At 52.0% G+C, this 22914-nt stretch overlaps 3 protein-coding genes across 3 annotated transcripts in view; 1 reads left to right on the top strand and 2 right to left on the bottom strand.

The window, feature by feature from the left end:
* LOC308184346 (olfactory receptor 14C36-like) overlaps positions 1-22914 on the bottom strand; it is a 62991-nt gene that overhangs the window by 9653 nt on the left and 30424 nt on the right. The gene's annotated exons all lie outside the window — the stretch shown is intronic.
* Positions 1616-21788, bottom strand: LOC308184388 (olfactory receptor 1P1-like). Its single transcript, XM_080571446.1, has 2 exons — positions 20756-21788; positions 1616-4833 (listed from the first exon to the last, which is right to left on the bottom strand). Exons 1-2 carry the CDS (start codon positions 21686-21688, stop codon positions 3853-3855), a joined length of 1914 nt encoding a protein of 637 aa, XP_080427572.1. The 5' UTR covers positions 21689-21788; the 3' UTR covers positions 1616-3852.
* LOC308184343 (olfactory receptor 14A16-like) lies at positions 7435-14249 on the top strand. Its single transcript, XM_080571399.1, has one exon. The coding sequence runs from the start codon at positions 12293-12295 to the stop codon at positions 13253-13255; it is 963 nt and encodes a 320-aa protein (XP_080427525.1). The 5' UTR covers positions 7435-12292; the 3' UTR covers positions 13256-14249.

Below are 22914 nucleotides of genomic sequence, written 5' to 3'. Positions count from 1 at the left end.
GACACTCCCTGCACCCAGAGACCTGAACTGCCGCATTGTTGAGCAGGCGGTCAGTCTGGGTGGTTACAGACTGTCTAGAGAGAGTACTTTGCCTGGTGAAGACCATTGCAGCCTAGCTAGCGGTCGACAGCCGTTAAAGGTGTTGTTCTTATGGGCGGGAGGGGAAACTCTGCCCTCTCCGCCCTCCCTGCTCGCCCTGCCTGCGCGAACTGCTGCGCAAACTGCCGCGCCCCGCCCTTCTGACGCACCACGCTCTCTTTGCCCACCCTGTTCGCCGCGCTCCTGGTCGCTCGCGCTCCCTAGGGGCTGCTTTTGAACGGCCGTGGAGGGGGCTCTGTTGGCTCCGCCTACGCCTCGTCAGCCTCCCTCGCGGGGGCTGCCGGGTCCTGGTGGCTCCCTCGTGCTGCCTCGATGTCGGAAAAAAAGCCCTGCCTGTCCCGATCCCCCACTCTGCTGCAGAACGCATCTGCCCCGGAGCCGATCACCTCGCCCGTTTCCATCACAGTCCCTGAGACACACGGACAACTACTATGAATAGGGTTAGAGGGGCCCTGCTTCCAGCCAGATGGAGGGAAGGGACAATCATGTTTATTGGACTGTGTGGATTTGATGGCCTGGAATCACAGAATCATAGAATATCCCAAGTTGGAAGGGACACACAAGGATCATCCACCAACAGTTTCATGTCCTTTTTGTACTATGGTGCTCAAAACTGCACGCAGTACTCAAAGTGAGGCCGCACCAGCGCAGAGTAGAGCAGGACAATCACTTCCCTCGACCGACTAGCGATGCCGTGCTTGATGCACCCCAGGATACGGTTGGCCCTCCTGGCTGTCAGGGCACACTGCTGGCTCATATTCAGCTTGCTATAAACCACAACCCCTTTTTCCTTTCCATTTCTTTCAGCCTCGCCACTTCTATGTCATATACAGAGATGGTTTTGTGCCCAGCAGGCACAAACCTCTATTCAACAGAGAGCCCCCTCCAGCAGCCTGGGAGACCTGAGGCTGCTGCAGCTCTCTGACCCTCGGTCCAACCTGAGCAAGGCAGAGCGTGTACTCCTGGGAGGCACACACACAAGCCTACATAGACATCACGTAGGCATCAACACATGGCAGGACACAGGACAATGCAGGCAGGTACATTCAGCATTCACACAACTACAAACAGCAGCAGCATCCTTATCCTGATCCCCTCTCTGGCTGAGTAGGACAGAGGACTGACAGTGGGAAATACAGAATGGTTGTGTGCGCACGTGCATGTTTGTGTGTGCAAGGTAGATCTGCCAGCAGCTGGGATCAGACACTCAGCCTGCCCAGGACAAGCTCCTGGCTTCCAGTCTCCCCAGCTGAAGGCACTTGGACATATGAGCCCCCATGGGTGCAGCCCCACTCCAGCTGCTGGCACACACCACCCCAATCTCACACACACTCACACACTTAAGTCCACTGAGTCCACACACTCCCACCTCTACTGTTGCTGACTACGTGGGCACTCTGATGCCCTGGTTCTTGTCCAGCTGCTGCACTTGCCCCTTTGTACAACCATCAGGTGACCTACAGCCCTAGGCAGCAATCCCCTTAGTCCAAATGGTGATGGAGAGAGCTGCTGCCAGTGATGCATCTTGGGTTTCCTCCTAGACACTGGGCTGACAGCCCTCCTAGGGCAGCCCTGGAAAGAGCTGGGACAAGATCTTGGTTCCGCAGGAGCCTGTGCCTTGGGTTCCCACCTGCCATTGTGCTTTGTGCTCTTCTGGGCTCATGGAGATGGGCTCTTGTTGAGCTGAAAGCTCTCCTGTGCTGGGCCTGGGAGCAGCCAGGGCAGGGCATGAACTGAATTACTCGTCCTGCTATCGCTTGCCTGGGCCTTTCTTTTGTGTGCAGACGCACTTCTTATCACACAGCCTACCACAATCCAGCAAGAACATAAACCTCTGGAGGCATCTACGTGTGGAGATAACATACATATAGAGGTGGTATTGCGTAAGATATGACAGCAGAGAATTCAAATTGCTCTTCAGAAATACATCACGATTAGGGGAAAAGCTGTGCTGTTGCATGGGTAATATGTCTGGGGTTTGACTTCAAGGTAGGCTTTGAGGCTGGGGATTAGAGCAGTGGATGCCTTTCAGGGTGAGAGAGAGCATTTAGGGTAGCACTAGATTTTCGGGTTACTAGTTAGAAATATTACCAGGACATAACATAAATATTTTCCCAGTGAATGTTGAATAAGCATAAGAGAAAATCTTCCCTTTCTCTGAGCTAAACCCCTCTTCTCTCTCCCAAATCTCCCACCATTATTCTCCCAGCTTTCCCCTGGCCTCCCCAAATGTGTCACCCTGTTGGGGGCAGCTTTCTGATGGCCTTTATGACCTCAGAGGCTCTGCCTTCCTGCTGTTGGCCAGCCAGGGGCTGGGACAGAAGTGACCTCACAGCCAGCATCCACAGGGCTACAAGGAGCTGTTGTGCTCAGGAGACCTCTTCCCAGCCCACCCAGGAGCAGTGGGTGCAGGGAATGCCCTGCACAATCCCTCAGGTACTCTGCCTGCCAAGCATCTCATGCTTCAGAAGGCCTCCCACACAACCAGACTCATCAGCATCAGACTCATCAGACCCCAAAACATCAAATGGAGAAGTGGAGGTCAGTCTGCAGTGCCCCTGCTGCTGCCATCTGCAAATTACCTCACCTCCTCACCTTCCCCTTGTGGAAGGGACCCACAAGGATCACCAAGTCCAACTCATTTCCAATGGCAGGAGATGTTTTGGTGTGATTTACTAGATCCAGTCTGTGAAATTTCACCAGAGGTGTAACGAATAACTCACCAGACTGCTTTCCCTATGCCTGCTGTGTTCGTTGGAGTTGCAGAGCTCTCCTTTGCCTGTTCCGTCCCAGATCTTGCACTTATCTCTGGGTGGCTCCGCCTTCGACACGCTCATGCTCTGTGGGCTCCATGCCTCGCTGACTCCTTGACACACACTGTCCCTGATGATCCCCTGGGCTCTCCTGGCAGCTTCCACTTCCCTCTAGAAAGATGCCTGCCTACCTTCACACCTACTGCGTGCAGTGGACACAGGCTGGTGAAGTCACCATATCCATGGCTGCAGGGCACCAGCAGGCAACACCAGAATCAGCCCTCCCTGCTTAAAAGCTGATCCTGGGTGATCAGCTAATCTCATCCCCAAGAGCCCACAGAGAAACAAACAAAGCCAGGAGCCTCCTTTTAGTCGACTCCTTTGCAATATCCATGGGAGAAGCTTTGGGAGAAGAGCTGAGCCTTCAGGCACTGCCCTCAGCACATCCCCTTTTATGCTGGAGATGCTGGTACGGAGCCAGCTGTGTTAGAGAAGTGCCCCTGGCCTGTCCCTGCCTGTGGACACAGGACTGCCCCACAGCAGCACGGTGAGCAAGCGGCAAGAGCAATCAGTCCTCACAGCAACACAAGGTCAATGAAGGAGAGCGTGGGAGGTGAAAGGGAGAGCAGCTTGGGACAGATCAAGCCCTGGGGTTCCCTGGCAGTGCTGCTGTGCCAGGAATCTTCTCACGTTCCATCTCTGCACACAGCCCCTGCAATTCCACCACAGGTCTCCAAGGAAGGATCTCAGGCAAGCAAGTCACTGCATGGTCCTTCCCTTTATTTAAATACACAGAAAGCCTGGCCCATGATAAATGCAAAGACCTGGAGTCAAAGAAAACAGGTACATAAAAAGAAGGAAGGGGATGAACAATTACATTTCTTTGTGGAAAACATTAAGGGGAGTAAAGCAAAGTAAAAATAAGCAAATAAATAAGTAAATAAGGAGGAAAAAAAAAAAAACATTTCTAGGTCTCTGCTGAGTAACATTAAGAAGGCATTCAGTTTATTGCTTCCGAAAAACCTCCAGTCATCAGTTTCCAAACTGCATCCTTCAGCTCCTGGTTCCTCATGCTGTAGATGAGGGGGTTCACTGCTGGAGGCACCACCGAGTACAGAACTGCCACCAAAAGATTCAGGGATGAGGAAGAGATGGAGGGGGGCTTCAGGTAGGTAAATGTGGCAGTACTAAGAAACAGGGAGACCACAACCAGGTGAGGGAGGCAAGTGGAAAAGGCTTTGTGCCGTCCACGCACGGAGGGGATCCTCAGCACAGCCCTGAAGATCTGCACATAGGACACCACAAGGAAAACAAAACACCCAAAGGATAAAGAGACACTAACCACAAGAAGCCCGACCTCTCTGAGGTAGGCATCTGAGCAGGAGAGCTTAAGGATCTGTGGAACTTCACAGAAGAACTGGTCCAGGGCATTGCCTTGGCAGAGGGGGAGGGAAAAGGTATTGGCAGTGTGCAGCACAGCATAGAGAAAAGTACTGCCCCAGACAGCTGCTGCCATGTTGACACAAGTTCTGCTGTCCATTATTGTCCCATAGTGCAGGGGTTTGCAGATGGCAACGTAGCGGTCATAAGCCATGATTATTAGAAGAAAAAACTCCGCTGAAAGGAAAAAGAAAAAGAAAAAAATCTGAGCAACACATTCCAAGTAGGAGATGATTCTTGTGTCCCAGAGGAAATTGGCCATGGCTTTGGGAACAGTGGTGGTAATAGTGCCCAGGTCGAGGAGGGCGAGGTTGAGGAGGAAGAAGTACATGGGGGTGTGGAGGCGGTGGTCGCAGGCTATGGCTGTGAGGATGAGGCCGTTGCCCAGGAGGGCAGCCAGGTAGATGCCCAGGAAGAGCCCGAAGTGCAGGAGCTGCAGCTCGCGTGTGTCTGCGAATGGCAGGAGGAGGAACTCTGTGGGGAAGCTGCTGTTGGACATTTGATGCCTCCGGGCATGGTTGCCTGTCCATGGAGGAAAACACACAGACAGTCAGGACAGGGTCTCTGAGCAGAATCCCCTCCGTTTCTCACTGACCATTGCACACTCACTTCCATTTTCCCCTGATCAGGATGGCATACTTCCAGCTCCCTGGCTGGTGCTCTGCCCTGTGCTGTTTGAGTGCACTGTGAGGAACACAATTCCCTGCCTGGGGGCTCCTTCACAGGACGCTGAGTGTCTCGGGTGGCCCCCACCTTGCTGCCCCAAAGAGCTAACTTACCCATTGGCCCCATACCCCATGCAGGGGATGGCAGGAGGTGCCTGTCTATCCTCTGCAGCAGGCTTTCCCTTTACAATTCCCTTTCTCCCTGCCCATCTCTGCTGCCTGCAGCCATTCCTACAAGGAGCTGCTTTTCTGTCACCATGTCTGTGCCCTGCCAGTGCTCACAGAACCATCTGCTGTGTGCTCAGCTCCGCCCTGCACCCTCTCAGTGTGTGCAGGTGCTGAAGAGCAGGTCACACAAGCCCTGATGAAACTGGGAAGGTGACACTGCTGCCTTCTGAAGGCTTGCAGGTGCTGAAGGCCCTTTCTGAGGTTCCTCATAAAATTCAAGGTGACAGAAACTCAAAATCTTCTCCACTCTGTACAGCTCTGTTTCCATTCCCATCCTGATAAACCAGAGAGAGGTGAAAGTGCAGTTTCTGGACAGCACAGACCATACCAAGCAGCCTCAGCCTTAACCTTCTGTCTGAAGAGTCCCCTCTGACATGGTCTGGAGATGCTGTGGAGCAGTGAGCAGCCTGCCCCAGGAAGCCTCTGGGCACCAGCAGGACCCTGCCCTGCCCTGCCCTGATCGGGGGGGGGGTCCTTCCACCCACAGTTTTTCCCTGCAGCACCCTGGGCATCTCCCTGGGCAGGCTGAGTGCTGAGCCTGGCAGGCGGCAGAGGCCCTGCCCCAGCACACAGCCCCTGGGGCACAGCAGGGACCCTGCTCTGCACCACAGCCCTGGGCACCCCTGCCTGCACCCTGCCTGCACAGCCTGCAGCCAGCACAGTGAGAAGGAACCCTTCCTGTCCCTCTGAAATCTTTAGAAGGTAATCACTGGTACAAGGAATATCCCCATCCTCTGCACTAGAGATGCCAGGGCAGCCCCTGTGACAAGTCCTCTCAGCCACGGGAAGAGGCAGCTCTAGAAGTACCCTCTAGGATACTGCATCTGCCTGCCCTCACACAGACACTTACCCTGTTCAGGGCTGGGAAGATTTCTCCTGCAGTGAGCTCTCACCATCCCCCCTCCACGCTGCCTTTAACATCTCCCTCCCTTCTCTCAGCCGCCCTTGTCCCCCCCCGTAGGCCGTGCCCCCAGCCCTGCTGCGCTGTGCAGAGGAGCTGCTCGTGGGCAGAGCTGTCTCTCTGCAGCGCTTCCCGCTTGCCAGGAGCTCCCCTTGGGCCCAGGAGCCCGGCCCAGCTCAGCAGCACAGGGAGCTGTTGACGAATTCCCAGGACTCTAGAGGAAACAACTTTTAATCAAACTGATTGACATCTTTCTCCTATTTTTCTTCTGTTCTTTGTTCTGTTAAGAATGGGGAGGGAGAGAGCTTCTGTGAGGTGCTTGGCTACCTCCTGGGGATAAATCACAACACAGCCAGGGACACAAACCTGACCAACAAGTGATAAAGGAGACAATGAGGGAGCCAGACCTGGTCAGTCACACTGACTGGTGGGAGCACGGGAGACAGAGAAAATATTTCTTCCAGCAAGGTTATCTGACCAGGAACCTTGTCAGTTGGGAAACCAAGGGAAAGGGGGGAATACTGGTAACAGGGGATGTCCTATCAGGAGAGGCTGAGGACACTTCGGGTTGTCTAGTCTGGAGAAAAGAAGTATGAGGGGTGACCTCATTGCTCTCAGCAACTTCATGAGGAGGGGAAGTGGAGAGGGAGGTGACGATCTTTTCTCCCTGGTAACTGATCACAGAACTTGTGGGAATGGAACATATCTGCACCAGGGAATAATCAGAGTGGACAGCACGAAACATTTTCTGTACTGTGAGGGTGGTCAAACACTGGAACAGGCTTCCTTGAGACCCGGTTCTTGTTCCAGGCCTGTCAGTGTTCAAGAAGCATTTGGACATTGCCCTCATTAATATGCTGTAACTTTTGTTTAGCCCTGGAGAGATCAGGCAGTTGGACTAGATGATCTTTGAAGGTCCCTTCCAAATGAACTCTCCTCTCCTCTCCTCTCCTCTCCTCTCCTCTCCTCTCCTCTCCTCTCCTCTCCTCTCCTCTCCTCTCCTCTCCTCTCCTCTCCTCTCCTCTCCTCTCCTCTCCTCTCCTCTCCTCTCCTCTCCTCTCCTCTCCTCTCCTCTCCTCTCCTCTCCTCTCCTCTCCTCTCCTCTCCTCTCCTCTCCTCTCCTCTCCTCTCCTCTCCTCTCCTCTCCTCTCCTCTCCTCTCCTCTCCTCTCCTCTCCTCTCCTCTCCTCTCCTCTCCTCTCCTCTCCTCTCCTCTCCTCTCCTCTCCTCTCCTCTCCTCTCCTCTCCTCTCCTCTCCTCTCCTCTCCTCTCCTCTCCTCTCCTCTCCTCTCCTCTCCTCTCCTCTCCTCTCCTCTCCTCTCCTCTCCTCTCCTCTCCTCTCCTCTCCTCTCCTCTCCTCTCCTCTCCTCTCCTCTCCTCTCCTCTCCTCTCCTCTCCTCTCCTCTCCTCTCCTCTCCTCTCCTCTCCTCTCCTCTCCTCTCCTCGAGTCTCCTCTCCTCTCCTCTCCTCTCCTCTCCTCGAGTCTCCTCTCCTCGAGTCTCCTCGAGTCTCCTCTCCTCGAGTCTCCTCGAGTCTCCTCGAGTCTCCTCTCCTCTCCTCGAGTCTCCTCTCCTCGAGTCTCCTCTCCTCGAGTCTCCTCTCCTCGAGTCTCCTCTCCTCGAGTCTCCTCGAGTCTCCTCTCCTCGAGTCTCCTCTCCTCGAGTCTCCTCTCCTCTCACTACACACATGGGCAAGTCCCATTTAAGTACTGGAAGGCTACAATAATTTCTCATGGAGTCTTGTCTTCTCGATACTAAGCAATCCCAACTCTCTCAGCCACTCTTCACAGGAGGTGTACTTGGTGTGCATGGCATGCTTTTGGTAGTGGGGTGGTGGGCTGCACAGGGTGCTGGATGGTGAGGAGTATCAATTTGATCACTTTGGGTCAGCTCTTCTGGCTGTGTCCCATCACAATGTCTTGCACACTCTCAACCCACATGTCACGGGGGGCAGTATGAGAAATAGAAACTCTTGATGCTGTGCTTACATGGGTCAGCACTAAGTGAATGTCTAATATCTAATCTAAAACTACCCTCTTTTAATTTTATAGCCATTACCCCTTGTCCTGTCACCAAATTCCCTGATAAAGTGTCCCTCCCCAGCTTTCCTGTAGGCCCCCTTTAGGTACTGGAAGGTTGCTGTAAGGTCTCCTCAGGCCCTTCTCCTTTCCATCTTGACAAACCCCAATTTTCCCAGCCTCTCTTCATAACAGACCTGCTCCAGCCCTCTGAATGATTTTGTGGCCATGCTCTGGATTTGCTCTACTAAGCTGATATGTCTTTTATGCTGAACTGAGACATAAATTAAAAGATAGGCATTTATAGAGCTGTTGAAGAAACACTAAAAAAAATCTGTATTTTTCTTTTATTCATGGTGTGAGGAATATTGGGTAATACTGCATCTTCCTTTGCAACTAATGGTTACACTTGATGAAACACGGTTTTCCTACAAATGGCTAAACTTCTGTTCATCAAGGGCAAATAGTGAATAAGGAATTCTTTTTATTATTTTATTTTATTTTATTTTATTTTATTTTATTTTATTTTATTTTATTTTATTTTATTTTATTTTATTTTATTTTATTTTATTTTATTTTATTTTATTTTATTTTATTTTATTTTATTTTATTTTATTTTATTTTACTTTGCAAGTGTGCACAGCTCTTGCTTTACTTATTAAACTGTCTTTATCTCAGCCCACAAGTTTTCTCACTTTTAGACCCACTGGGTGGGAGGACCAAGCTAGCTGCTGTGTGGTGCTTAGCTACTTCCAGGTTAATCCACAACAAAACCTTCCTGAAGTCAGAGTAGATCTATATGCACTGCTCTACTCTCATCTGCCAGGCCAGTCATTTCATCATGGACATTTCATGCCCAAAGTGATTAGATGTGGCTTCCCCTACATGAAGATGTCCCAACTGCTCGGGATGATTTTCTTGTCCTTCCAAGCCTGGAAATGGGTTCCAGGAGGAGCTGCTCTATCGCCTTCCCAGGGATGGAGTGGAGCCTGAACACCCCGTACTCATCCTGAATTTACCATGAACCACATCCCCCAGATCCCCTTCTTCAGGGTTATGCTCCATCCACTTGTCCCCAGTCTATATGTACATCCAGGAATACGCAGTCTGATGTGCAGAATCTGGCATTAGTTCTTGTTAAATGTTAAATGGTAGGCGACTGACCACCATTCAAATCTATCAAGATGTCTCTGTAAGGCCCCTTTACCCTCAAGGGAATTGACTTTAATTTTAGTTGACTTAATTTTCTCCCAGTTTTGGGAAGGAGAGAGAGATGTTATAGGGGAGGTTTATATGATTTAGCGAACTGCCAAGGGACAGCTCCCAGGTTAGTGACAAGGCACAAAGGAAGGCAACATTTTTAGGCAGTAGACACTGACAAAATGCCAATCCCTATATTCCCAATCTCTGAAGTTCTAATGAATGCTAACCTGGGCAACGTATGGCACCTCAAATGTCAAATGGTGTTTGCATTTGAACAATTCACTGCTCTTCTCTGTCTCCTGTAATTACCGAGGGAGCTTAGCCTAGAGTATTTTGTACATATCTGAACAGAGGCGAGAGAAATCCCAAATTGTGTGGGTTTGTGGCTGATATGGAAGGTTCTGGGCCCCATTTCAGCCCTAGGTCATTGAACTCAGAATGAGATGCATCAGTTGACTCACTGTGATCACTTCCCTCAACTTGGGAAAATGTGATTCCTGTCAGTCACACTCTGGGTGTCTTACCTAAAAGTGGAAGAGGACAAGGTGATTCTTTGATGAAACTTCTCCTGACAGGAGAAATGACACTGCTGGAAGTAGCTGTCTCTCCCCAGCTGAGAGCGAACATCAGGGATTGCTTCAGCCTGATTCAAAATCAGTTCCCTGGAGTTCCCTCGTGTCAAGAGCTCCCTGTGCTGCTGAGCTGGGCCGGGCTCCTGGGACCAAGAGGAGCTCCTGGCAAGCGGGCAGCGCTGCAGAGAGACAGCTCTGCCCAGGAGCAGCTCCTCTGCACAGCGCAGCAGGGCTGGGGGCACGGCCTACGGGGGGGGACAAGGGCGGCTGAGAAAAGGGAGGGAGATGTTAAAGGCAGTGTGGAGGGGGGCTGCTGAGAGCTCACTGCGGGAGAAATCTTCCCAGCCCTGAACAGGGTAAGTGTCTGTGTGAGGGCAGGCAGATGCAGTATCCTAGAGGGTACTTCTAGAGCTGCCTCTTCCCGTGGCTGAGAGGACTTGTCACAGGGGCTGCCCTGGCATCTCTAGTGCAGAGGATGGGGATATTCCTTGTACCAATGATTACCTTCTAAAGATTTCAGAGGGACAGGAAGGGTTCCTTCTCACTGGGCTGGCTGCAGGCTGTGCAGGCAGGGTGCAGGCAGGGGTGGCCAGGGCTGTGGTGCAGAGCAGGGTCCCTGCTGTGCCCCAGGGGCTGTGTGCTGGGGCAGGGCCTCTGCCGCCTGCCAGGCTCAGCACTCAGCCTGCCCAGGGAGCTGCCCAGGGTGCTGCAGGAGCAGCTCCTCTGCACAGCGCAGCAGGGCTGGGGGCACTGCGTGCAGGGGACAAGGGCGGCTGAGAGAAGGGAGGGAGATGTTAAAGGCAGTGTGGAGGGGGGCTGCTGAGAGCTCACTGCGGGAGAAATCTTCACAGCTGTAACATGGAGCTCTAACATGGTAAGGGTCCGTGGGAGAGCAGGCAGATACAGTATCCTAGAGGGTTCTTCTACAGCTGCCACTTCCCACAGCCGATAGGTCAAGTCACAGGGGCTTGCTGGCTTCTATAGTGTGGAGGACAGGGATGTTCCCTGGATCAATAATTACGTACCTATTCTGTCAGAAGAACAGGACATGAGGGTTCCTTCTCGCGGGGTTGGCCGCAGGCTACACAGCTGGGGTGCAGGCAGGGGTGGCCAGGGCTGTGGTGCAGAGCAGGGTCCCTGCTGTGACCCAGGGGCTGTGTGCTGGGGCAGGGCCTCTGCTGCCTGCCAGGCTCAGCACTCAGCCTGCCTGGGGAGCTGCCCAGGGTGCTGCGGGAGAAGCTGTGGGTGGAACGAGTCCCCGGAGCAAGGCAGGACAGGGCAGGGTCCTGCTGATGGTGGGAGTCTACTTCCCGGGTGTCCTGGTTTCAGCTAGGATAGAGTTAATTTTCCTCCTAGTAGCTCGTAGGGTGCTATGTTTTGGATTGGGATGAGAATAGCCTTGATAACACACTGATGTATTAATTGTTGCAGAGTAGTGCTTACACTAAGTCAAGGACTTTTCGGCTTCTCGCTCTGTCCTGCCAGCGGGCAGGCTGGGGGTGCAGCAGGAGCTGGGAGGGGACAGACCCAGGACAGCTGACCCAAACTGGCCAAAGGGGTATTCCATACCATCTGACGTCATGCTAAACAATATATAGGGGTGGCTAGCCGGGGTGGGGGGGCTGGTTGCTTGGGGATAGTCTGGGCATCGGTCCATGTGTACAGCATTGTACATCACTTGTTTTGTACACATTAGTAGTAGTAGTGCTATTATCCTTATTATTATTATTTTCCCTGTCTTAATAACCTGTTTTTATCTCAACCCACAGGCTTCATTTTCCTGTTTCTCTCCCCCATCCCAGAGACGGAGGGGGGAGGATGAGCAAATCGCTGTGTAGTGCTTAGATATTAGCTGGATTAAACCACAGCACTGAACAGGCTGCTCACAGCTCCACAGAACCCCCACAGCATCTCTGGGGCTTCTATTGTTAAGGAAGACCAAGGCAGGGGCTACCTGAAGGGAAGGCACTCTCAGAACGCTTTCACTTTCCTGCTCTGAGGGACAGTTATGAGGTTGATAAGGAGTTATCAGGTTTTTAGAAGGGAGTGAAGATCGTAGAACCTTACAGTGAAATAGATTTGTACGTTTGTGAAGAACCTCCTAATTTCCCTTAACACCTGTACAGATAGCACAAGCTATGTCAGCAAAATGGACACCTGAAAACCATCTCTGGTGCTCTTTACCGGATACTATAAGGCAGTACTGACTGCTCCTGAGTCCACCAAAGATCTGCCTGGTCCCTGTGGAACTCTTAGGCAGCAAAACCCGAAGCTCCAGGAAGGAGTACATCCTCTTCACAACTGACACTGTGTCTTTCTGAGGAGCTTTCTTTGAAATATAAGTTAAGCTCAGAGAAGTCTAAATTGTCACTCTCTGTTCCTCCATGGACAGGTCCACATGTGCAGAGGCATCAAATGTCCAACAGCAGCTTCCCCACAGAGTTCCTCCTCCTGCCATTCGCAGACACACGCGAGCTGCAGCTCCTGCACTTCGGGCTCTTCCTGGGCATCTACCTGGCTGCCCTCCTGGGCAACGGCCTCATCCTCACAGCCATAGCCTGCGACCACCGCCTCCACACCCCCATGTACTTCTTCCTCCTCAACCTCACCCTCCTCGACCTGGGCACTATTACCACCACTGTTCCCAAAGCCATGGCCAATTTTCTCTGGGACACCACGGCCATTTCCTATGGAGGTTGTACCACCCAGGTCTTTATGTTTGTCACATTTGTCACAGCAGAGTTTTATCTTCTCACAATCATGTCCTATGACCGCTACACTGCTATCTGCAAACCCCTGCACTATGGGACAATAATGGACAGCAGAACTTGTGTCAACATGGCAGCAGCTGCCTGGGGCAGTACTTTTCTCTATGCTGTGCTGCACACTGCCAATACCTTTTCCCTCCCCCTCTGCCAAGGCAATGCCCTGGACCAGTTCTTCTGTGAAATTCCCCAGATCCTCAAGCTCTCCTGCTCAGATGCCTACCTCAGAGAAGTTGGGCTTCTTGTGGTTAGTGCTGTTTTAGCATCTGGGTGTTTTGCTTTCCTTGTGCTGTCCTATGTGCAGATCTTCAGGGCTGTGCTGAGGATACCATCATTTCATGGACGACACAAAGCCTTTTCCACATGCCTCCCTCACCTGGCCGTGGTCTCCCTGTTCATCAGCACTGCCGCATTTGCGTACCTGAAACCTCCCTCCATGTCCTCCTCCTCCCTGAATCTTTTGGTGGCAGTTCTGTACTCAGTGGTGCCTCCAGCAGTGAACCCCCTCATCTACAGCATGAGGAACCAGGAGCTGAAGGATGCAGTATGGAAACTGATGATTGACTGTTTTTCAGAACCAATAAACTGCCTGTCTTCTGCATATCACTCATAATATAACTCATTAAAGGACAAGACTTTTTTTTTTCTTTTTGCATAACTTGTGATATATGTGTTCATAAAAAAACATCTTTTCTCTTCCCCTTCTATTTATCTATCTATTTTCTCATGTGGCTCTGAAACAAGGTGTATTTAAAGGGCAATTAAGATGTATTGAAATAAAAGGATGGATCCTGCAGTGACTTGCTTGCCTGAGATCCTTTCTCAGATACCTGTGGTGGATCTGCAGGTGTACTTGGCTCTGCACAGAGGTGGAGGGAAGAAGAGTCCTGGCACAGCAGCACTGCCAGGGCTTGGTCTGTCCCGATCTGCTTTACTTCACCACCCATGCTCTCCTTTGGAGCCGTTGTGTTGCTGTGAGGACTGATTGCTCTTGTCGCTTGCTCACCATGCTGCTGTGGGGCAGTCCTGTGTCCACAGGCAGGGACAGGCCAGGGGCACTTCTCTAACACAGCTGGCTCTGTACCAGCATCTGCAGCATAAAAGGGGATGTGCTGAGGGCAGTGCCTGAAGGCTCAGCTCTTCTCCCAAAGCTGCTCTCATGTATATTGCAAAGGGATGGACTCGAAGGAGGCTTCTTGCTTTGCTTGTTTCTCTGTGGGCTCACACAGATGGGATAGACGTCCCAGGAACAGGATTTAGTAGGGAAGTGCTGATTCCACTGATTCCATTCCTGTCTTTTGGTGCCCTGCACATATGAGATGTTGATTTTACCGGCCTGTGTCCACAACATGCAAGGCTGTCCTCTGGGGAGAGACAGGGGGGACCAGCAGAGCAGGGGCTGGTCTGGGCCCTTGTTCTCTGGACACCCTGGCAGATGCTGCCCCAGGGCAATGGTCCCAGAGCAGCCCCTCACAACCACCATTCCCAGCACTGGGCTCTTGCTCCAGCTCTCACAGGTGGTTTCTTCCTCCAGCTGTGGACACTAAATGACTACTACTTGCCTTGTCCATATGAGACTGCCCATAGCGTGGGTATGGTGAGATGAATCCAAGTGACCCCAAGTGCAACAAACTATCCCCTAAGGGGGCCACCATGTCCAGTGGGACAGACAGAGTCTCAGGGTCACTTCTCTTTGGAGGTATGGTCCCCTGGGAAACCAGCTGAATGAAGCAATGCCAGTTCCTTCACTGTAGAGATTCTCAATATTCTCCTAAATTTTCTATTCAGTTCTTGATTCACTTTTCCACACAGAGGTGGCCATTTCCTTCAGCCCTGGATTTGCTAAAGGCTACATGGGGAAATGTGAGTCCAGACATGCGGGAGGCCTTCTGAAGCATGAGCTGGTTGGCAGGCAGAGTACCTGAGGGATTGTGCAGGGCATCCCCTGCACCCACTGCTCCTGGGGGGGCTGGGAAGAGGCCTCCTGAGCACAACAGCTCCTTGTGGTCCTGTGGATGCTGGCTGTGAGGTCACTTCTGTCCCAGCCCCTGGCTGGCCAACAGCAGGGAGGCAGAGCCTCTGAGGTCATAAAGGCCATCAGAAAGCTGCTCCCAACAGGGTGACACATATGGGGAGGCCAGGGGAAAGCTGGGGTATAAGGGTGGTAGATCTGGAGAATAGGGGCTTGGCTAAGAGAAAGGAAAGATTTGGAAGCAGTAAGAGGGGTTCAGGTAAGGCTGCTGCTGCTGCAACACTCACTGGGAAAGTATTCATTTCACTTGGCTCTTGAAAATCCACAGTCCTTAACCCTTAGCATTAAATTGCCAGCCTTAACACCTTCTCCTTTAGGAAAGCAGATTATAAAACCCTAATCATAAATAGTCGGTACCCTAAAGAATGGCTGGATAATCAAAGCAGAACACCAAGTCCTCCCTCTGAATTTCTGCCCAATCCCTAAACTTGGAAGGAAGATCTAATCCCTAAACCCTAACCACTTAATCCTCAAATCCCTCATTCCTGCTCTGTTATCACAAAACTGAAGCAGTTTGGCCCCATGAGGCTGGGCAGGCCTTGAAAGGACCTGGAGCATCCACTTGGTCTTGGAGGAGGCAGGGGAGGCGACATGGATCTGGACAGGTCACAGGACTCAAGGAGGAGATGGGTGGGGATGCTCTGCTGAGGTCAGCTGTGCCTCAGGATCTCAGGAGGCAGAAGGAGGCCCATGGCTGTGCAGGTGGGTGTCAGGGCACTTCTGCCTGATAGGCTCCCTTCAGGAACATGGGTGGTCTATGAGGGTGACATTTTAGCTGTCATAAGGAACTGAGGAGCCACTCACATGCAGCTAGTGTAAATCTTTATTTCAATGTCACTCCTGCCCCAGTACCTAACAGAGCTTGCACATAGGTCTGTCCAATCCACTGAGAAACTGAAAGGCCATCAGGAGATGTATGGTCTTGGAGGATGACAAGGACTTTTCCTTTGTCTTGTTAGGTGCTGGGCTCCAAGGAGGATGCCAGGTTTGGATGTTCCTATAGGGTGTTGATTTTGCCTTAGAAACTCTGAATCCAGTAGGAAGCAATTGGCTTTGGTGGGGACTGTGAGGTCACTTCTGCCTCTGGAGCTGATAGGCCAGCAGCAGGAGCATGGCTGGGCAAGGGACTGGGAGGTCCCATCTTTCTGAGGTAGCTGCCAGGCCAACCCTTGCCTCCCGGCTGGCAGGTGGGCTTGTAGGCTCACACCTCCCAGCATCTCTCACAGGCCAGCAGAAGGCACCTGGGTGGCATGGTGCTTGTGTGATGTCTTTTGCCCAAGTACCTGAAAGGCCCATGCAGAAGCTGCCTTGACTGTGGGTTGTCAAGTCTCTTGTGCCTGAGTACATGACTGGGGAACAGCAGACATGTGGCTTGGTTGTGTCTATCTGAGGAGCTGAAAGGCCAGCAGGAAGGCCACATGGCCTGGAAGATCATGGTGAGGATCCTTCTGTCTGGTCAGCTGACAGGCCTTAGGAAAGCTGATGGGTGTGGATGCCTGTGTGAAGGATGGTTTCTGAGATGTTGGAACTTTCCTTGATCATGGGAAACAGCATGTGAGAGAAAACCTGCCACAAAGGGAAGCTTGGGTGCTGGAGATAAGACATGAGAGAGAAGATAAGTGAGTGGAAGGGATGTTCTATGGTATCAGAAGTCACCTGGAGGGAATCTGTTGTCAGTCCGTGGGTTTGTGTTTCAGGGCACAGCTGGAGAGGGTAGAGACATCAATGAAGTCATAGAAATGTGAAGGGGCGAGCAAGGTGGGAAAGCAAGATGGATGTTTGCATCCTGAAGGGAAACAGGGACAGGTGTGGGACAATATAGGACAGCCAGTGGTGGCAATGAACAAGGGCTCTGGCAACGTGAGACTTAGCCAAGAAAGCCAAGGTCTTGTACCCTTGGCACATCTCCCTGCCACCAAGGCCTGGGAGGAAACACGTTGTCCTCTTAGCAATGGGGCTTGTCTCCACTTTGCTCCCCCTGACAGAGGCCAGGAGGTGTCACACCATTGTCTTTCACTTGACACTGCATAACCCACATCCCACTGACCGAGGAAGAGCCCAGAGCTCCAGATGAGGGACAGGACATCTCTGCCCACAGATGGCAGCAGGATATGGCCTTTCTGCTTGATTAAACAAAGCCAGCATTTTCTCAGCCTCAAAGCCACCTGCACAGGGCCTTGGCCTACCTGTAAACATGACCTCCAATTACCTGCTCTAAGGAGTCCATGGGGCTTTGTCAGTAATAGCCCTCAGAGGGACCAATCAGTGCTTTGTAGAACTTTGGACTTTGGCTTCTGACTTGGGTTTTCTGAGAGATTTCATCAGTCTCCTCTCAGGAGATGAAGTTGAGAAACTTGTCAGCAACTACACCTTGGGCTTATTAAGACACAGAGAGTCCTAAGAGTCTCTTAAGGAGGTCTGGACAGATAGGAGAAGTTTGACACTGTGCAGACAAACTTGTTCCACACCTCCCAACCTTGCACCATTTCTCTCACTCGTCCCTGAGGACGTCCCTGCACTGAAAGTGCCATCAGGACATCCTTTTTTGGAAATGTGTGTATAAATTTATATTTACATAGAAGGTAAGGTTCATCACATTGTTGGCATGTTTCCAAGACCTATGAAAAGAAATCCTGAGAGTTTGTAGACAACCTTCAAAATTCTGAAAATGAAGACTTCTTACACACCAGTCACAGGAATGTGTTTTTCCATTCATTTAAAGATTTGCCTAGCATCTTCATGCATGAGTTGATTCAGTTGTGCACCCAGAGAGAGGCACTGCACTCCTGGGACAGCTGAAGCCCTCCAGTGTGGCTGGGGAATCTGACCTGACACCTACGGTACCTTTCTGGAGCAGGAGGTGGTGCAGAAGCAGATTAGGCCAAGGATCTCAGTTGAGACAATGGGTTTCGCTCCTTTGACTAGAAAGGGAAGTCTGAACAATTGAATGAAAGGTGTGGGTTGTTAGAGGAGATCATGGTCATCCCTGCTGGCATCAGGAAGTCACAAATAATATACTGTGGAGGAAAAGGAAAATGAGTGTGTCTGGGTGTTGCAGAGTCTTCCTGAAGACATTGCTGTAGCCCATATAAGCTGGGATTAGTGCACACCTGGCTATTCAAAATAAGGCATTTGATTCACCTTCTCTCCTTCTTTCCTTTCCTTTCAGCAAGTTTGTTGATGACACAAAGCTCGGAGGAGTGGCTGATACCCCACAGGGCTGTGCTGCCATTCAGAGGGACCTGGACAGGCTGGAGGGTTGGGCTGAGGAACCTCATGAAGTTCAATACAGGCAAGTGCAGGGTCCTGCACCTAGGGAGGAATAACCCCAAGCACCAGTACAGGCTGGGGGCTGACCTGCTGGAGTGCAGTTCTGTAGAGGGACCTGGGAGCCCTGGCGGACAGCAGGCTGACCATGAGTCAGCAGTGTGCTCTTGTGGCCAAGAAGGCCAACGGTATCTTGGCCTGCACTCGGAAGAGTGTTGCAAGCAGGTCGAGGGAGGTGTGGCCCTGGTGAGGCCACACGTGGTGTATTGTGTCCAGTTCTGGGCTCCCCAGTAGAAGAGGGACATGGAACTACTGGAGCAAGGTCAGAGGAGAGCTACAAAGATGATGAGGGGCCTGGAGCACCTTTTGTATGAGGACAGGCTAAGAGAACTGGGCCTGTTTATCCTGGAAAAGAGAAGACTGAGGGGAGACCTCATTAATGTATATAAATATCTAAGGGGAGGGTGTTGAGAGGATGGATCTGGTCTCTTTTCAGTTTTGCCCAGTGAGAGGATGAGAGGCGATGGGCACAAACTGAAGCACAGGAGGTTCTGACTCACTGTGAGGGGGGCACTTTACTGTGAGGGTGACAGAGCCCTGGGACAGGTTGCCCAGAGAGGTTGTGGAGTCTCCTTCTCTGGAAATATTCAAAACCCACCTGGATGCCATCCTGCACAATGTGCTCTATGTGATCCTGCTCAGCAGGGGGGTGGACTAGATAATCTCCAGAGGTCCCTTCCAACCTCAGCCATTCTGTGATTCTGTGATACTATGGGTGGATGACCACTGAAACTGGCCGCCCACAGCGGTTTCGGAGTCTCTTTCCTTGGAGACTCAAAAGGTGTAGATGCAGTCCTGGAAATCCTGCTCCACCTAATGATGCTTGAAGGGGAAGGGCTTGGACTGGACTCTTCCAGTCCTCACTATTGGGTGATTCTGTAACGACCAACAGCTTTACTGAGAATTTTTCTGTGGGACACCATGCTAGTTTGAGTCCTGGAGCCCATGGAGCAGAGCCTCTTGTTGAGCCTGGACTCATAGCTACGGTGTGTGCACCTCATGGGGTGAGTGTGCACACTGAGGGTGTTCACACTGGGGAGTGCAAACACGCTGGGGGCAGGGTGAAACATGGAGTGTGAGCACACCATGGGCCGTGTTTTCCCCATGTTGGATCAGATCCTAGGCCCTGAGGCTGCTCCCAGGTGACCTCCATGCCCACCCCATGGTGGGGAGGGAGGGCAGCTGTCAGGGTCACAGACCTCTCATCAGCACTGACTTCTTGCTGGAGCTGCTGGAAATTGTTTAAGAAGCAACGGAACTTCAGATGGGTTTTGTTTCCCTCTGCCAGCTGCTGGAGGTTATGGGACTGTGGATCTGTGCTGGGGTGCTGAGGACCTGCTGAACCTGTTTGCTGTCACTTTGTTTTCTCTTCTTTGATCCCATTGGAAAACTTACCACCACCCAGCACTCAGAGGAACAGCACGGTTGTGTGAAGGAGGTTGTGAGGGCACACTTGCTTTCTTCCTAAGAAGAGGTTTCTCTTTCTCATGTCATCCTCCATGCAAGTTGAGAATTCCTCCCGTGCCCCTGTTCTCCTGTCCAGCATATCCCAATTCCTGACCGCCTGCAGCCCCTTTGTGCCAGGAACTCTGCAGGACAACACAAGGGTCCGGGCCCTGGGCTCCTCACACAGAGCAGCCTGCCCTGAGCTGGTGCAGCCAGAAGCAGGCCTTTCCTTCTCATCCATTCCTGCACCACACCCAGAGTGCCCTGCCCTTCTCCAGGGGAATCTGTGCTCCCCAGAGAGCTGTTCCCCATGTGAGTGAATCTGTGCTGGCCTGGCTGGCTGTTCGTGGCCCCCTCCCTGAACTCCCCACAGGGCCCTGCTGCTGGTGGTGTTGTGCGGAGTGAGTGGGTTGTGGTGCCTGGGGGTCGGGGTGGGAAGCAAACCCAGACAGATGGGGGTCATTGTACATATGTATCCCCCTCCACAGGGACCTGTGTCTGTTGTAGGAGTTCAGGGCAATCACAGGGAATTTCGAGTATCTCAGGCCATGTTCAGGTGTGTCCTTAGATCCCGGCTATGGTTCTTCATTGAAGGGGACATGAGTCATTCCTCAGGCTCCCTTCCCTGCAACCTCTGTGTCTCTGCTGCCTCTCATGGGACTACAGAACCCTAATTAGCCCAGGTAGTTTTCCACTTAGCCCTTTGGGTGACTCCACGTGGCATTCTGAAGCTGCATTTGCTGCCCACCCCTAGAAACGGGCTGTCTGTGAATAATCCCTGTGCTCTCCTGGGCAGGGGGCAGTGGGACATCAGCATCTGACACGAGCCCTGTCACATGCTGGGCAGTCCCAAGCAGATATGTCCTGACCATTCCCGTCTCCAGTGGCTCTGGGCACACACAAGTGAGGGCTGAGTCCAGCCCACATTCCCTAGAAAATCACCCGATGATCTCATCCGCACATGGAGAACACAAGCTTAACAGCAGGCCCTTTTAGGGTGCAATTTCTTGAGAGTATTCATGACTCCAGAAGAAGGAAAAAGGTCTCAAACTTCAGGCACAGCACTGAAGTCATCCCCTTTTATTCCAGAGAGGTGAAAAAGGAGTACAGCTCTGACATAAGTACATTTAAAGATGGCTTCTGGGACAGAGGGACTGGGTTTGGACATCTGGAGGAGAGAGGCAAATCCAGACATTCATGTTCAAACAGGGTAGTCAGAGAAAAATGTCCAAAGCACAAGAGTTGCCTGAGAAAACAACCAACCAACCAACAACAACAACAACAAAGTGAATAAATATGGGTGGCTTAGTCCTGCTGAAGTACTGCCAACAGAATCAGTTTCTTCAGGGAATCCTTCAGCTCCTGGTTCCTCATGCTGTAGATGAGGGGGTTCAGTGTTGGAGGCACCACTGAATACAGAACTGCCACCACCAGATCCAGGGATGAGGAGGAGATGGAGGGGGGCCTCAGGTAGGCAACTGTGCCAGTGATGATGAACAGGGAGACCACGGCCAGGTGAGGGAGGCACATGGAAAAGGCTTTGTGCCGGCACTGCTCAGAGGGCATCTTCAGCACAGCCCTAAAGGTCTGCACATAGGACAGCACAATGAAAACAAAACACCCAAAAGCTAAAGAAAGACTAACCGCAATTACCCCAAATTCTCTGAGGTAGGCATCTGAGCAGGAGAGCCTGAGAATCTGGGGGATTTCACAGAAGAACTGGTCCAGGGCCTTGTCTTGGCAGAGGGGGAGGGAAAAGGTATTGGCAGTGTGTAGCACGGAATAAAAAAAACTACTGCCCCAGGCAGCTGCTGCTATTTTCATACAAGCTCTACTGCTCAGAAAGGTCCTGTAGTGCAGGGGCTTGCAGATAGCAACATAGCGGTCATAGGCCATGACAGTAAGAAGGGAATATTCTGCTCCAAGCAAGAAGAAGAGAAAACAGACCTGGGCAGCACATCCTGAGTAGGAGATGGTCCTTGTGTCCCACAAAGCAATGGCCATGGCTTTGGGGACAATGGTTGAGATGGAGCCCAGGTCGAGGAGGGCGAGGTTGAGGAGGAAGAAGTACATGGGGGTGTGGAGGCGGTGGTCGCAGGCTACGGCTGTGAGGATGAGGCCGTTACCCAGGAGGGCAGCCAGGTAGATGCCCAGGAAGAGCCCGAAGTGCAGGAGCTGCAGCTCGCGGGTGTCTGCGAATGGCAGGAGGAGGAACTCGTTGGGGAAGCTGCTGTTGGACATTTGCTTCTTCTGGGAACAAAGGCCTGTCCAAAGTGGAGAAATACAGGGTAGATTTCTCTGAGCAAACCTACTCCATTTCTCACAGAAACCCACCACAATACCTGTGTCCTTTCAGGAAAACCTTTGTGCCGCTCCCTTTTCCTTGAGCTTTGGTTTGTATAAAGCTGGGACTGACAGTACAGCAAGGACTCTGCTCTGGATTCCAGAAGAGCAAATCCTGCCCTACAGCAACTGGTAAACAGCAACACACGGGGATCCTCGATTAATCCACTTGTTATAATGAAGATTGTTTCAACATTGCTGCTCCTGGTTAACCTGGCTGCAGAGCACAGCTGTGAGAATTTTGTTTTGTTGAACTTATTCTAGTGGCCCCACCACACATGAGGAGTCCTTTTATGGAAAAATAAATAAGTAATAATTAAATAATTAAATAAATCTATCTGCTGTGATCAAAGTGAAATCTTGTGGGTCCTGAGAGGCAAAGGGACTGTCTCTTAGTGCCGAGGGTGGACAGCCAGTCTGTCCATCAGTCCCAGGCTCAGGTGCCCTGTGCTGGCAGCTCTTTGAGGATGGGAGGATGATTACACCCAGATGTTCCCCTGAGGAGAACCTGGACACTGCTGAGAGCAGACGAATCCAGTCTGAAAGTGTAAATCAACAACTCCCCGCCCCATGTCGGTGTACCTGAGGAGGACCTCAGCCCTCCCCTCCCAGCCAAAGACACAGAGGGCTCATTGCAGATGCCCACAGACACCATCCAGCAGCATTTCCATCACCTTAGCAGTGAGCTGTCTTCTGCATCGGGCTCCTAGATAGCAAAGCTGCCTTGGGGGAGCTGTGCCCTTGTGGACGGCAGCCTGCAGCCCAGCAGGATGACCCGGGGAAAGAGAGAGATGTCCTGAAGATGGGGTGTCCTGCAGGGAGGGCCAGCTCATTGGCAGCCCCACACACTGCAGGGCCCAGACCCCACAGGGTTTAGCTGGGACAAAGACGGCAAGGACAGATGGGGAAATATGGTGAACTGTCCCAGTGCTCCTGCCAAGGGAGGCAGGACAGGGACAGACAGATGGCACTGGGGCATTTCTCCTCCCTGCAGTTGGGATGCCACTCTGCTTGTACACCTTTGGGGCCTGCGTCCGGGGGGGGGTTGGGGCCTGTGCCGGGGGGGTTGGGAGCTGCTTGTACACTCTAGGGTCCTCTGGAAGGCTTTGGGACCTCCCTTTGAG

This window comes from Anser brachyrhynchus (assembly GCF_964034855.1).
Source record: "Anser brachyrhynchus genome assembly, chromosome: 31".
Lineage (NCBI taxonomy): Eukaryota > Metazoa > Chordata > Aves > Anseriformes > Anatidae > Anser > Anser brachyrhynchus.
The sequence above is the reverse complement of the archived record's forward strand: the minus strand, read 5'-3'. Positions and strand labels throughout refer to the sequence as shown.

Coding starts and splice junctions, on each gene's coding strand:
- LOC308184343 (XM_080571399.1), top strand. CDS start 12,293: ATGTCCAACAGCAGCTTCCCCACAGAGTTCCTCCTCCTGCCATTCGCA.
- LOC308184388 (XM_080571446.1), bottom strand. CDS start 21,688: ATGTCCAACAGCAGCTTCCCCAACGAGTTCCTCCTCCTGCCATTCGCA. Junction 4,834..20,755: donor TGGCAGTACTTCAGCAGGAC/TAAGCCACCCAT, acceptor TGACTGTCTGTG/TGTTTTCCTCCATGGACAGG.